Consider the following 16026-nt stretch of genomic DNA (forward strand, 5'->3'; position numbering starts at 1 on the left):
CTGTTAGGTTTTAGCTCACGATTTGCAGGAGGCGGGGGGAGGAACACTGAGGGTTTTTTCCTTCTTTACATCCTTCCAACAGTGTATTAGGAATTGCATCTAATTCAGGATCTCACTGTTATGTGGCAGGAGGGCCCTTCTGATGATCTAGTTCCCTCATGCTGCTGGAAGTGTAAGTTGCATCTCACCTCTCTAGCTCCACTGCTACCCCCAAGTCCAGGATGCCATCAGTTTTTCTCACTTGATTATTGCAACAGATACCTAATTGATCTCCCACATCTACTTCTGTCCCACTGTGATCCAATATCTACACGGCAGCACAGAAACCTTCTGAAAATGTATCTAATCTCTTCTGTCAGTGCATCCTCTGATATTATGGCTCCAATCTCTTCACTGTCTTACTCAGGGACCATCGATGACTCCCTAGTGTCTCCAGAAGAAAGTCCAGACTCTGGCCTCCTCCCCAATCAACCCCCATCAGGTATTCCATCTGGCCTGGCTTACACCTGACCTTAGAAGAGAATCTATGGAGATGTGCCTTAGCATCTTTGCCAAAGCACCTTTAAGAACCAACACATTCCCCTTCCTCCAGGAAGCCTTCCTTGACCACACTAGCCCTCACTGCCCTCTATCATGCCAGAGATGCCTCACATACCTCTACCCCCATATTGCGGTCGTTGTAAAAAATAAAAGGCACCCACAGACACATGACAGTTTCGTTTTTTTCTTCCTCCCTGTTCTGGGTAAATGTGTTTTATTTTTCTATCTGTCCATAAGTTCCTTGAAGTTAAGCCTTATATGTCATTAATTTAATTCCACTCCCTTGGGTGGATGTTTGAGGCACACTGGGGACAGCTCAGTGGACAGGTTAAGAACACAGACTTAGGAGGCAGGCACAGCCTGGTGTCAATTCCCACCTCTGCAACTTCTAGGAGGGACAAGTCACCCCACCTCTCCGAGCCTCACTTCCCATCAGCTGTGAATTTGAGATCATTCTGGTGCACACTTCATTTGGTGTTGTGAGGACTAAATATAAAGTACTTAGCATTGTGCCTGGCACATAATAAGCCCTCATTAAATAGGAGCGATGATTATGATGATTGGCACATAGGCTGTCAACTAACGCTCACTCATGAAAAAATATATTATTATATTATTCAGTAAATGGCGTCAAGACAAGTAGTAGTCATCTAGACAAAAAGTAGTAAAGTTTAATCCCTACCCCATACTTTGTATCTGGGTAAGTTCCAAATATATGAAAGACTTAAAAAAAAAAAAAAAAAAAAAATGGGAACAAATTGTTGCTTGAAAGAATCATGTAAAAAAAAATTGTCTTAATCTTAGGGTTGAGACCCTAAGATTAGGGTATCACAGAAGGTATCACAGAAAATCAAGAGCCAAAAAAAAATTTCTGACTACAGAAAAAGAAACAAATTTTCTTCTGGAAAAAACTGTAAGCAAAGTCAAAATATAAGCCACAAAGGGAGAAAAACATTTTGCAGCTAATATGACAAAGTTCATTTTCCTCACATGTAAAGGGCTCCTACAAATCAGTAAGAAAAGGCAACAACCCAGTGGGTGAAAAATACACATACAATGTGAATAGACAATAGACAAAAAAGGAAATAAAGTGACTCTTGAATATATAAAAAGGTCTTCAATCTCACTCATAGAGAAATGCAAAATAACCCACACTAAGAGGCAATTTTTTTTACCTATCCGATACAAGATCCAAAAGTTTGGTATTTGTTGGCAAGGGTACAGGATGGGTTAAACTGTTAACTCCTCCAGGGAGGGTAACTTAATTACTATAATAACTATCAAATGTGCTAATGTGGGTACTCTTTGATCCAGCAAATCCACCTCTAGGAATTTATCAAGCTGATTGATGTAACTTGCATATATGTGTGCAGTCACGTTTCTACAAGGCTAGTCATTGCAGCATTGTTTGAACTAGGAAAAGACTGTCAAGAACCAAAGTGTTCATCAAGAGGGAACAAGCCAAATAAATGATGGCACATCCACACAATGGAGTGCCATGAAGTCATACGAAGATCAAAGAATGAGGAAGCTCTGGGGACACCAATATGGAAAGATCTCCAAGGTACATGGTGAAGTGAAAAGACAGGGTACAGAACCAATGAGTTTAATGGGCTACCATTCCTATAAGCAGAGAACAAAAACATATATAGTATAGTGTTAAGATCACAGACTCTGGAACTAGACAACTTGGTTCAAATCCCAGCTGTCCCACTTAATAACTTTGTGATCTTGGGCAAGTTATTTAACCCCCTGTGCCTCAGTTTGTTCACCTATAGAGTGGGCATAACAAGAGTACCTATCTCTTAGGGTTATTACGATAATTAAGTGAATTGATACGTGTAAAGCACTTAGAAAGTGTTCAGCATACAGTAAGCACTATATAAGTGTTTGCTGCTATTACTATTGTTACTTGCTTGCATATGTTTAAAATGTCCCTAGAAGGACATACAAGAAACTGACAACACTGTGGATGAGAATGGAGTAGCTGGGGGGGACTTCCCCGGCAGTCCAGTGGTTAAGACTCCCCGCTTCCACTGCAGGGGGCGCGGGCTGGATCCCTGGTTGGGGAACTAAGATCCCGCATGCCATGCAGTGCGGCCAAAAAAAAAAAAGAATGGAGTAGCTGGGATAAGAGGGACAGTTTCACTCCTAATTGTACCTTTTGAATATTGACCTATGTAAATAAGCTAACTGCTCAATAAACGAACTAAATTAAAATGAAAAACAAAAGCAACAACCAAAATAATTTTCCCCTGAAGGCTCTGTGCTGCCCCGTGCTGCTGGCTATGCCCTTACAACTGCCACCCCCTCTGCCCTCTGCCCGGCTGGGGGCCAGTGCCCCTCACCCACCTCGGGGGTCAGCTGCAATGGCCTCCCTGCTCAGTGAGATCTTGCCTATGATGTCGTCGTGCCTGCAGAAAGGCAGGCAGATGAGGGTCCAACTTAGGGACCCCTGCCCCGCCCGTGGAGAGGTGGAGGCAAGGCGTCAACGGCTGGGTGGGTGGGTACTGTGTATCGGGGTGTCCCGCCTTCCCTCAGACGCCCAGGCTTGGGTCCCCAGCACACACACCCCACGGTATCCTCGTCCAGCACATAGAAGGCCAGCTGGTGGAAATCCAGGGGCAGGTGCACTGTGTACTCCTCCCCCCAGAAGGGGCTCAGGCTTCGCCAGATGGTGGCTGTCCTGCAAAAGGGGACACGGGGGGCTGGGGGCCTTTGGGCCACACAGGCAGCAGGTACCTGGGGACACAAACACACACACACAGGGATCCAGACACATACACACCCAGAGCTACTCAAATACACTCAAATACAGCTACACACACACACTCATACACTCAAGAATCCAGGCATGGAGACACACACAAATACACACACAAACCCTGACCCTCACACACCCAGGGACCTCAACACACACACACACACACACACACACACACACACACCTCCCGCACACTCCCATGGGGATACACACTGAAACAGAGATATTCACAGATATACCAAGGAAGCCAGAGACACAAAGCGACACATTCACACATATGCAGATATACATATGCATCCTCAAAAATTTCTAGAAACACACATCTGTGTGTTTCTACATATAGACACGTGCAGACACACAGAGAGAAAACAGAAACGTTCACACAGAGACACAGACAAAAGAAATGCCCAAACATGGAGACACACATAGACCCACAGACACACACTCACATACATAGGGTGATACGCAGCAGAGATACACACACAGAATCACACTGACACACAGCAACTGTGTGTCAGGTACTGTCACACAGTAACTGACAAGACACACAATTCCATCCATGCATTCATTCATTCACTCCATAAACACTCACCCTGACCTATGTGCCAAGTCTTGGGGGCTCTGGGGAATCAGAGGAAGAGGTGCCGAGGTCCCCACCCCCACAGAGCCTCGCTCAGCAGACTGCTGCTCCCTCCTGAGCCCTTGTGACACAGTGAGAGAAGTTCTGTGATTGGTTAGCTCAGTGGCGCCCACTGGCGTGAGGATAGGAGGGGTCAGGAAAGGCTTCCTGCAGGAGCTAGTCAGGCAAAGCGGGGAAAAAGGATGAGAACAAGTATTCCACATGGCTGGAAGAGCACGTGCAAAGGCCCTGCGGCAGGAATGGTGAGTTTGAGGAACAAGAAGATGGTGGTTGGGAGGCAGGGAAGTGTGAGGGGCCAGGAGACCATGAAGTCAGCAGGGGCCAGAGCACTCAGTAAGCAAGGGGAACCCCAGGAGGGTCAGGGACCAAGACAAACCCAGAAACAGACACACATACATCTTCACCCCAACACCCCTGCAGATGCACTTCCCTTTACGCAATGGGGAAAAAAGAACCTACTTTGCCCGGTGAAGACACACCAAAATTTACGGTTGCAAAATTTGGTCTGCACACCTGCCACTGCCTTCCTCCTTCCTTCCACACACTCTTCCCCAACAAAGAATATGAACATGGACACACACACACACACACACACACACACACACACACACACACACACACACACACACACACACACACACAGCCCAGGGCCCCACCATCAGACAGACTCTTCTTTCCAAACAGTCTCTTCCCACTACCCTGACCTCTTCCCGGCTGGAAGTCCCCTCAGGCTCCCCAGCCCCCGAGCTGAGAGGCTCCTCAGAGCCCAGAGGGAGTGACAGCCTGGGGTCACACGGAAAATCAGTCTGTGGGTTTGGGGGTGGTGTCACAGAATGTGATAAGGGGCAGCACAAGCACAGAGAGAATGATGGGATGGGGGGTGGTTGGCTGGTGTGCTGCAGGCTACCCTCCCCCACACGGGCTCCCTGCCCCCAGCTCCCGGCCCATCTGGACCAGAACTGGTGCCAGGAGGATCCTGAATCCTGCTGTCTCCATAGGAACCGAGGCCTCAGCCGCCGGCCCACCCACACCCTTCAGGCCTGCGGGGGCTGAGAGCTGCCCTTCAGCCTGCAGGGCTGGCAACCAAGCCCAGCCCAGCACAGCCCAGCCCGATGTCTCCCCGGCCCGAGACTCGCTCACACACACCAAACATCTTCACGTCCTCACATGTGTTCACAGTGGCGCCTGTGTACCCAAATAAGCAGGCATTGGTGCGCACATGCGTGTACACGGCAGCCCACGTGTGCACACACACATACACCCCCCCCCCCAGGCTGGTACACAACGTGAACCTCTGAGCCTGCACACCCCCAGGGACACGCACCAGTGGTTGCAGGCATTCACACCAGCCCTCCGACACCCCGACACACACTCACAAGCAGGCCCAGCCGGGCGCACATGCACGCCCACACACACACACACACGCACACACACGTACACACCCAGGTGCGCGCAGCACCCAGCAGGCCCGGAACCAGCTAGCCCAGCCAAGCGTGAGATGCCCGTCCCCGGGGAGGCCACTGCGGAAGGTACAATCTGGCCGCCACTGAGTCAGCCCCAGGACGCCAGCAGGGGCATCATCGGGACAAGGGGGAAGGGGGAAGATGTCGGCCAGTTGGTGGGAGCAGATGCAGAGGGGAGCCGGCGCCCCCTCTGTCTGGGCCCATGGCCAGGGCACAAAGCACCCACCATCAGGCCTGCGAGTCCCCCGCTTGGGGTAAATGTTGCCCTCCCCCAGGTCCTCTTTTCAGCGTGAATTCTTGTGCCTGGACTCCCCAGATCAACACGGAGCCCCGTCCCCCAGCCCTGCTCCCTTTGCCCTCCCCTCCTCACCTGGCCACCACTTCGTCGTCCACTTTCACTATGCAGTAGGGGTCACTGCTCCCAGACCTGCAGAAGGAGGAGGTTTGGGGAGCGGGCTTGAGAGAGCAGCCCTGGGTGGGGATCCCAATCTGCCTTCATTTTATAGATGGGGGCAACTAAGGCCCAGAGAGGGGAGGGGATTTGCCCAGGGTCACACAGCAAGTTCAGTGGAGGCAGACCTCTGGGGACCAGCAGACAATGTCATGGTTGCCCAGCCCACCCACTGCGGACCTCCTTGAATGGGCCCTGGGCTTCCACCCAAAGAAATAGAACATGGAGACATGAAGCCAGAAAATTTGGAGTCCCGGTCCCAGGAAGCCCGAAGCGGTGGTTCAGAGCACATGCTCTGCTGGGGGGTCATCCCTGGCCTCAAGGTAACTAACTGTGGAACCCTGGCAAGTCCCCTTCCCTCTGTGGGCCTCAGTTTCTCTGCTCTGTAAGTTGGGTGTAATATTTTCACATACCCCCTAGGGCGGCTGGAGGAGCTGAAGAAGCTAATGCATGGTGTGATGCATCCTGGCCGACCCCAGAGCTTTCCCCACAGGTGCCTGAATGCCACCCTCAGGGTAAGCATTGCCCTCTCCATTGGGAGTTCCCTGGGAGGGGACTCCCCACTGCTCAGCCTTCAGCGGGGATGGACCTCAGCAGCCGCTCTCACTGCAGGCACAGACCAGGGCACCCAGACCTCAAAACTCAACCAGTAGGAGAAATGGGCTGCATCCCCTTGAGTAGCCATGAGCCAAAGGCCAACCAAAGCCAGTTCCATCCCCGCTTCATAATAAGAGTTACTGGTCCATCCCAAGCTATCCATCAGGGGCCCTCATCTCTTTCCCCCACCCCCGCCCCCATCCCATTGCACAGGCTTCCTTTGTCTTCCACTAAGCTCAGTCCAGCCTCAGGGCCTTTGCACTTGCTGTTCCACCTAACTAAGACACCCGCTCTGTTCCTGATCTTGTCATGGCTGGCTCCGTCCTATTATTCAAACCTCAGCCCAAAAGTCACCACCTCAGAGAGGTGGTCCTTGATCACCACCATCCTCCAACAGTAGACAGTGTAAAATTGATCTCTGATCCCTCTGAGCATGTGAAATCATCTTGCTCCATTTCTCTCTGTTTAGTGTCTGTCTCCATGGCTCCCTGCAACTTCGGAAATCTGATTTCCTTGGGGGAGGAGCTTTATCTCCCCACCCCCGTCTCCCCCCACCACCGCAGAGCCAGAATTCGAACCCAGGTCTGTGGGGCTCAGCACACATGTTCTTAACCAATGCCTGCACCCCAACTCACGATCCCTTGCCCAAATGGCCCCCTCCCCTGACACCCCAGCCCCCGACCTCTCTCTGCCACCCTCTCTCAGTTCAGTTTGTCACTGATCCACAAATGCTTCGGGGATTCCCAGGAAGAGGGACGCTGGCACCAGGAGCTGCTCCAACCTCGTCTGCTGGCTGAGCCCTCCCCATGCCTCGGCTCCCTCTGTGGACTCCTCGCCCTAGTTCCCTCCGCTGGGTGTGCCTCCATTTCCCCATCTGCTCTCCATCCCTGAACACCTCAGGCTGGTTGGTGTCTTGTGTCTCTGAACTCCTCTCTGGGTTCTACCTCTGACCTCCCTTCTGCGTAATGCCCCAGGCCTCAGTTTTCCCATCTGATCTATCCCAAACCCTTTGGGCTGAGTAACCCTGGGAGCCTCAGTTTTCCCATCGGGCTCCACCCCCGTGGATGCTCATGGCTGGAAACCCCCTCTATCTCATTTCTCTCTCTGGGTCCTCTCTCCCTGAGCTTCTTTTAGGTGGGCTCCAATCCCCCAGTTTCCCCAGCAGCAGATGTGGGGCAGACGGGCTGGGATCCATAGAAAAGGGCTGGGAGCCACGCCCCCTGCCGTCTACCCGGCCTGACCCCTGGGCCCCTCATGGGAGCCAAGCACGTCAGCTCCAGGGCTCTGACGCACAAGGGCCTTATCAGGCTCCTATCAGGCAGGGGCAGCAGTGGCGGAAGGGGGCTGCCCCTTCCAGACCCTCAATCTCTCTAGACCCTTAGCCTCTCCCACGGCTCCTGCCCCACCTCAAGCCTGGGAAAGCAGGCCCATCGGCCATTGCCTGCCCAGTCTGGTTGGGGCATGGGGCAGTCAGGGTTCAAATCCCAGCTGTGTGACCTTGGGCAAGTGACTTTGCCTCTCTGAGCCTCCGTTTGCCCATTTGTAAAATGGAAATGCTAATAGGACTACAGGAAGTGTTAAGCACAGGACCTGGCCCATAGGAAGCCGTCAAAGACATACAGCTGCTCTTATTAATGACAGAAATAACTCTCAAATTATCAGCTGAGGCCTCCTCCCAAGCCAGGCCAAAACCCCCTCAAACCTGGTGAGGCTTCAGGAAGAATCTGGGCCCTCTCCCTTAGGAGAGAGGAGAGAGGACACACCCATCTAAGAGTCCCCACAGGCATGGAGATCCCACACGCTCTGAGGGAGCCCCTCTGAAGAAGGGCACCAACAGCCAGGGAAACTGAGGCAGTGTGGCTGGATCCCCCACTGGGGCTTAGTCACTCTCCTCCCTACCCTGGTTCTGGGGCGTGGCCCACCTCAGAGCTCACCTTGGCCCGGGAACTTGGTGGAGGAGGGGTGGCCGAGAGCGACGCAGGAACGAGGTATGAGTCAACTCCCTCCCCAGCAGAGGCAGAGGGAGCCCCGCGAGCCATGTCCGGGTCCAAGGACAACATCCGTCACTCCCTCATGGCCCTCACCCAGGACTGGTGGAGGGGCCAGAGCACCGTGAGATGGAAACCTGGTTTCTGGAAGGTTCTCCCCCTCAGCCCCCCAGCAGCTGCCAGGTCCCCACTCTTGACCTCACTGCCTCGACAGTTCCAGAATCGCTAATTCTCGGGTGCTCTGAGAGGGCATCTCATAAGGGGGGGGAATCAGGGGGCTCGTCCAGATGCTGCATTTGCACAGCAAGCGAGCTCTCTGCTTTCCTCAGGTGCGTGTTTTTTGGGGGTCGCTGATGAGGATGGGGGGTGCTAGAACTGCTCTATGCAGCTTCCCCCTTGACATAGCTGCAGGGTTGGGGAGGGGGGATGTTCATGAAGTCAAAGGCAGGATACTCCTCACAGGGGGCCCACAGCTGGGGGAGTTAGAGCATAGCTAAGCCCCAGCCTGTGCGAAGGCTCAGAATCCACGTTCCTGCTCACCCTGGCCAGCGGGCAAATGCTAAGAGGTTCTCCACCCTCAGCTGCATGCGGCTTGGAGACTCCTGTCCAGGGTTCCCATTGCCCAGACGGGAAATCCAAACCCAGAGAGGACTAGGTTCAAGGTCACACAGCCAATGTCCTGCCAAGGATCCCACACCTGTTTCAGGTGCTGACACCCTTAGAGCCCCTTCTGGGCTCCAGGCCAGGCAGGAGGGGGGACCCCTCCCCCCATTCTGCTGATTCGGCAACTGCTGACTCAGCCCTGAAGGAAGCACAGCTGAGGACTGGTACTGAGGGGAACCTGAGGGTCCTCCAGCCCCCATCACACCTGGCTAGGGAGGGGGGCTGCAGGGGGAAGTTGGCTCTTCAAGTGGCTTAGCATCCAGGGAAGGTCCCCATTGGGCGGGGAGCTGCTGGCTGGGGAGCTTAGGGTTTTGGGTCAAGAGGACCCCAGTTTCCCCCAGGCCTGGCCGGTGGGCCACCTGGTGACACTCTGCAAATCTCAGTACCAGATGCACACAGAGGAATCCTGGGGCCACCTGGATCCAGGCCCTCTGGGGCTCCTCCCCAGGGTATCTCTTAAAGATGCCCACCCAGGCTTGGAGAAAACCCCACCTCCAACACCTGCCTGGACTAAGAAGAGAGCCCCCCACCCCTAAACCCCCTCCCCAGCTCTGACAGAATCCGACCCTCTAATCCCCAGGGCTGAAGCCCTGGAAGACCCCCTTTAGTACGTCCCAGGAACAAAGACCCACCCCTTTCCTGGGGGCGGGTGCGGGCATCTGCTAAGTCTTGGTGTCCCCTCCCACCAGGGAAGCGATGGGCGTGGGGCCTCTCGCCCCATGAAGGTGATCTGCCCCAGTACTCGGTCTCAGACAAGAACCCCCAACCCACTTCACAGACCTTCCCTGGCATGCGGAATGGGCGACCCCCGCCCCATCCAATGCCCGGCACGCCCCCATCCCCGACTGGCCCCGGGGGTACTCACACGTCCTGGGCGGGCAGCGCCCGGCCCTCCACGACGCGGACGTTCAGGGAGCTGCTCTTGGCCATGGCGGCCCAGCCCCAAACTTTTCCGGCCAGGAGGGCGTCCAGGTTCCGAGGATGTACCGCAGGCGGAAGGGCGTCTAACATGTCGCCAACAGCGAGCCTGGCACCCTGTCCCGGGATCCCAGCGCCGCCTGTCCGACACGCGGGTAGCTGAGCGAGAGGTTTTCCGAAGGAGGAGAAAGGATAGGTGTCCGGGGAGGGGGCGCCCCCGCCAGACTCCTACAGGTAGGAGCTGGCCCGCCGAGCCGGCTGAAGAGCGGGGGGACACCGCCAGCCCTTGCCTCTCGTTAGCGCTCCGGGTGGGCAGGGCGGGGAGGGGCAGGGGGCGGTGAGGGGCGGCACAGGGCCCTCACCGCAATCCCGCCTCGCCGCGGGGCCCCCCCCACCCGCAGTTGCCGGGGGCCCCTCGCGCGCCCTCTGCCGGCACCCAGCCAAGCGTGCCAGAGCGCACCGGCCTCGGAGCCCGGGCGCATGGAGACTGGGACTGCCAGGTGGAGAGCCGCCCACGGCATGATGGCGTGGCCCGCAGGTTCCTAGTGAGTTGGCACCGGGCTCAAGAAGACACAGGTATGTCCCCTGCCTGCCTGCCTCCAAACACGTTCACACCTCCCCGGCTCTCCCCTGCCTACCATCCCGGCGCCGCCTTCTTGGTCCGATCTCCTTGCCCCACCTCGGAGCAGTATTGGAGATCGCGGGAGGCGTCGCTAGAGAGAGTCACACCCTCCCTGGGGGTCCTTTTCAGAGTCAAGGGAGGGGCCGCGAACATACCCTTCCATCTCTTTTAGTTTCCAATTAAACCCAGACTGTGCGTGCGGCAGATCCCGCGTCACTGGCTGGCACTGCGGGGGAGGAAGCCGCGGCCGGAGGGGGAGGGGAGGGCTTGAAGATCACCACCACAACGATTATAAAAGTCATCTACAATTGTTTGAACGCTTACTGTGTGCCGGGCGCTGTTCTAAGCGTTTTACAGGGATTATCTCACCTTCGTCCTCACAATAATTCTATGCGTTACTTACTGTTGTACTAGTTCCCCCCCCACCTTGTATGGACACACAAACTGAGGTTCAGAGGGATTAAATAGCACTCGGAAGGTCTTACAGTCAGTCATTGATTTGCCTTTCTGGATTTGAATGCTGACTCCGCCACTTGGTAGCTGTGTGGTCTTGGGCAAGTCTCTTAACCTCTCTGTGCCCTGGTTTGGTTTTCTCATCGGTTCATATGTTATTATAGTATCTCGCTCACAGGGTTTTGAGAGAATTAGATGAGATAAAACAGATATGAAGGAAGCAGATGCAGATCTCAGAACACCTGACAGGCACATAAGAAGTTTTCAGAAAGTGTTTGCTATTACTATTATTGTTCTTCAAGGCATAGCTCAAATATCACCTCTCCTAGGAAGTCTTCCGGGATGTCCTCCCATGCCAGGCAGAGGTTTTCTCCCCTTTTTCTCTGCTCCCACAGCTCCAGGTTTGCACAGTTTTTGAGTTTTAAATGTGATAATGTGACCGGAAAGGCCTGTCCCAGGACAGATACACACACACTATCTCTCCCCATGAGTTTGTTGTTTACCTGCCTAAGAGTTATCAGAAGGGACTCATTCCGGTCAGGTCAGCCCAGGGCTGGGCACCAATGTGAAGGCTCTACTTATTGAGTTCGGGAGTCAACGCCCAGACCAGCAATTCCAGAGGGCCCTGCCCAGCCCAGCAGGAGCAGGCCCCGGTGATCTGCTTCCCCGTCTCCCTCCTTGACTTCCCACCCAGCACCCCAGCCAGGCTGGTGAGGAATTCAGATCCCTGGAATTCTCTCCCTGGCTGGCCTCCGATCTGGTGAGTCCTTCCAAAGTCTGGGCCTCAGTTACCCCATCTGGGAAAATGGGCCTAGCAGGGCTGGCCCCAAGGCTTAGAAGTATTGCAAACATCCTTCAACCAGGGTATGAGGGGTGTTGGGCGGGAGGCGTTGATTCCAGAGCATGTGGTAGCCCCAAGGGAGTAGTTAAAGCCCTCCCATAATCTTATCAGTACCCCAGATCCTCAGGAGGGGAAATGGTACTTGTTATGCGACCTGCCTACTTCAAGACAAGTGTCCTGCCTCTCCCCGCCCCCACTCACCTAGGTGGGAGCTTGTGGCGAAGCCTTTTTCTTCTGAAAAAGAGACCTCAGATAGGCTATCCAGCCCCCAGGGACCCTTGATGGAACCTGGGGGCCTTGTCCTAGGGCCACCTGAGATGCCAGCCAAACCACCACTAGCTATCTTGGCCCAACTTCCAGAGCTGAGCAGGAAGTCACATTCCCAGACCCCCCCTCCCCAGGCTCCCAGGGGGGTTACAAAGGCTATGGACTGTGCCAGCCAGGCCTCCAGGGAGCTAGCTCTGTCACCTATCCAATATCCAGCGTCTGCCCCTGCAATTTGCCTGGAGTTGTGGCCACAGTCTCCATACTTTCCAAATGGCCTGGGTACCTCCTGTTGTTCTGAGAAGCTTTGACCTGAAACTGGAAGAGTGTTTGAGGTCTCCTAGGGCAGCTCCTGTCAAGGAACCAGAGGGGGAAATGTGGCCCAGAGGACTGTGACCTGCTAGAGGCCATTTGGGAAAGAAGAAGGCAGGCTCCTGAGAGCCCAGGCCTGGGCTGTCATGTGGAAAGGGTCTCACCTTTCTCGTGAGATTGTTGTAGAGTTAATCAAGACGGCTGTGTAAGGCACCTGGCATCATTCCTGGCACATAGTAGGTGCTCAAGAAATGGTTAGCTGCCTCCCCTTCCCCATCCTCTAAGCCTCTTCAAGACAAACCCACTATCATCTTCTTGTCAACTCTGTACATAGTCTACCGCCCATGGGACGCACATAGCAGGTGCTTTGTAAAGCCAAGTGGAGGAGATACTGGGCTGAGGATTTTAAGAGCAGAGGTTTTTAGCGTTCAGCCAACCTGGGATTGAATCCTGGCACCTACAGGTATGAACGGAATGCCTCTTGGGCAGTGAGTTACCCTCTCAGTGCCCCAGTTTTCCTCATCGGTAAATTGGGAATAAAACTAGCACCCACCTCATAGGCTGGGTGTGAGGATGGGATGAGTTAAACGTCAAACGTTCAGCACAGCCTGGCATACAGCAAGTGCTCGTAAGTGTCATGGCCGTAATGGAACATCCTGATCCCATCACTGTGCCTGACATTGAGCCGCACTGGGTGACTGAGCTCTGAGGCTGGGTCCTAAGGACTCTGTGGCTGGGGCAGAGCGCCAGGCCCAGCCCTGAATTCCAGGGATGGATGGAGCGGCCACACTTCAGTGGAGCCAGTGCGGCTCCGAGTTGCTGAGCTGGGGGGAATCTGGGGGTTTGCATCCCAGCTGTGAAATCTGATAGCAAGATCTCAAGATTGGGCTCCTGCACCCCGATGGGCCTCACTACCCAGGACGAGTCCCACCCCCTTCGTCTGAGATGCTGGGCCTGGGGCCCAGGGAGGGCTCACAGACACAGAGTGGAGAGGGCTCCTCATCCCAGAGTGGGGATCAGGCCTGGGCACTGACAGGGGTGTGCTGAAGCCTGCTCCTACTGGTTCCTGAGAGCCGGCTGTGCCCATGCCTTTCCAACCCTGTGTTCAGCAATGCCGCATCAGGAACTTGAAATCAACCACAGTAGGAGAATTTGCACCATGGAAATCAGCAAATAAACACTACAATTTTTTTTGGAGAGGCAATTTAACAACACACCACTGGGTCCAGGATTCCCTGGCCGCATGGCCCTCTCGACCCCATTCCTGAATTCAACACCTTTAAGATTTGATTCATATTCCCCCCCACCCCACCCCCTGATACTACCTTTGCCCTATCCTTCCACCAGGAAAGCCTTTACCTTCCTTTATCTACCTATTTTCTGGTTTAAGTCCCACAGATACAATTAAGATTGTAGATTGTAATCTAAATAAAGATTAGGAGGGGTGGGGTGAAATAAAGTGCAGATAATGTGAGAGCAGTGCCATGGAACACTAGATAGCTGTGTGGGTTTTTTTCAATATTTGTTATTTATTTATTTATTTGGCTGCTCGAGGTCTTACTTGCGGCACGTGGGATCTTCTTTGCGGCATGCAGGATCTTTAGTTGCGGCATGCGGGATCTAGTTCCCTGACCGGGGATCGAACCCAGGCCCCCTGCATTGGGAGCACAGAGTCTTAGACCACGAGGGAAGTCCCAGCTATATATAGCTGCAAATGGTATTATGTTCTTGAAGACTATTTAATGACAGGAAAAGTGCTTTAAAAAAAAAAAAAGCAGGTCATAGGGAATTCCCTGGTGGTTTAGTGGTTAGGTCTCCATGCTTTCACTGCCGAGGGCATGGGTTTGATCCCTGGTCTGGGAACTAAGATCCCGCTAGCAGTGTGGCGCAGCCAAAAAGAAATGCAAGTCGTGGGGAAAACACAGTATATACAACCATATATAGGCATGACACTGATGCCATAAAGTATTATATATATATAAAATTCTTATATTATTCTTTTCATATATATAAAATGTTTACATATTATATATAAAATTCTTTTCTTACTTAACAAATGTGTATTGAGCACCTACTATGTACTAGGCAGTGGGGATACAGTGAGGTACACACAGCCCAGCCCTGCTCTCATGGGCTCTCAGGAGGGTGATACAGACAAAAGTAATGGGCAGCTAGGAACAGACTCTCAGTGGGAAGTACGAAGTGATATGTAGACAATAAAGCAAGTACAGAACTGGAGGGCTTTCTCTGACATAATGGCACGTGCTTCTTTTTAAATCAGAAGTTATAATCAGAAAACAATTCGTACTTCCTCTGTCCTCTGAAGCCCCGCTGCCCTTGCTTCATAGCTCTGCTCACAGCCTCCGGGGAAGCCTGGAAGGTGCGAGGGGAAGGCGGTGATGACCGCCCCCCCACTGTCCGCCTGTTGGCACCGCTCTGTGACCTTGGTCTCTTGTTCTCTTGTTTTGTGGGGATTTACATGCTTGTCTTATCTCCTAAATGTCAGGGACAATGTCTGATTCATGCGGTGCCTCCCAGCCAGTTGGCACATAAGAAGGACTCAAAAGACACTCTCTGGGTTAAATAGAATCCAGTTCCCCTCGAGGGCTGGAATCTGGCCTCTCTCCTTGTGGCAATGGTCATATTCTTTTTTACTTCCTTTCTCCCCACGGTGCCTTAACATTGCCAACTCACCACCTCTCCGCTACACCTTCACCCCCAAAGCGGGAGACAGACCCCTCCTCTGGCTCCGCAGACCTGTGCATCTCTAGACGTCAGTTTCCGCTGCTGGGAAGTGGCACCATCCCTTCTGAGACCACCAAGATCGGGGCAAGACAGACCAGCCCGGAACCAGGTTGGGGGTGAGGAGCGTGATCTTTATCTCGGGAACACAAAGCCTCGTTTGTGAGTGCCAGGCACGATTCCGGGCAGGAAGCCACGTGGGACAGACAGGAGGCGGCAGTGGGAGGAGTGGGCAGGATTTCCAAAGCCCCTCTTGCGGGCTGGCTGCCGAGGAAGCAGGGCCTGTAAGTCTCCGCTTCCCACAGCCTGAAGACAAGGTGTGCGTCTGCAGGCTGCACCCCGGCTTCCTCCTTCCTCAGCCCAACTCCACAAAGTGCCCTCCCCTGCCCCCGCTTTGGAATGGAGAAGTAGGAAGGGGGAAGCTGCCCAAGCGTGAGACTGGGGGTTGGGGGAATGGGGGGGTGGGGAGAGTGGATATTTCCAGAGCTTGTGGCTTTGTGGCCAAGGGCAAGGCCAGCTGAGAAATTGTGTCTTGCTGTCACTTAGCAGCTCCACCCCACCCATCCCCAGGACGTGGAGACAAGAGACAGGGGGGAGGCCCTGCCTCAGCCAGCTTGGCAGGGGAGCCCCGGAAGCATTTGGAAAAGCAATGCCCCATTTAACAGAGAGGAATGCTGAGGCGTGGGTGGGGGGGTAGATCCACTGGCCACAGAGCTAAAGCCACAGCTCCAGCCTTCTGAAGACAGTGTGTAGGGACCTCCTCGCCTC

At 53.9% G+C, this 16026-nt stretch overlaps 1 protein-coding gene across 4 annotated transcripts in view; it reads right to left on the reverse strand.

Moving 5' to 3' along the window:
* Window positions 1-16026, reverse strand: part of RASAL1 (RAS protein activator like 1) — a 43556-nt gene that overhangs the window by 19752 nt on the left and 7778 nt on the right. The window contains exons 2-5 of one of the 4 annotated variants that reach the window (XM_036823616.1): window positions 9972-10183; window positions 5778-5834; window positions 3113-3226; window positions 2893-2954 (exon numbers count right to left, since the gene is read on the reverse strand). In XM_036823616.1, the coding sequence (XP_036679511.1) occupies window positions 2893-2954; window positions 3113-3226; window positions 5778-5834; window positions 9972-10117 (379 nt within the window). In that variant the 5' untranslated portion in view covers window positions 10118-10183. Of the gene's footprint in view, window positions 1-2892; window positions 2955-3112; window positions 3227-5777; window positions 5835-9971; window positions 10184-16026 lie in introns of those variants that run through there. The other 3 variants (XM_036823617.1, XM_036823618.1, XM_036823619.1) reach the window with 3 other exon arrangements.

The sequence above is a fragment of the Balaenoptera musculus genome, chromosome 14, assembly GCF_009873245.2.
Source record: "Balaenoptera musculus isolate JJ_BM4_2016_0621 chromosome 14, mBalMus1.pri.v3, whole genome shotgun sequence".
In the NCBI taxonomy this organism is placed as follows: Eukaryota; Metazoa; Chordata; class Mammalia; order Artiodactyla; family Balaenopteridae; genus Balaenoptera; species Balaenoptera musculus.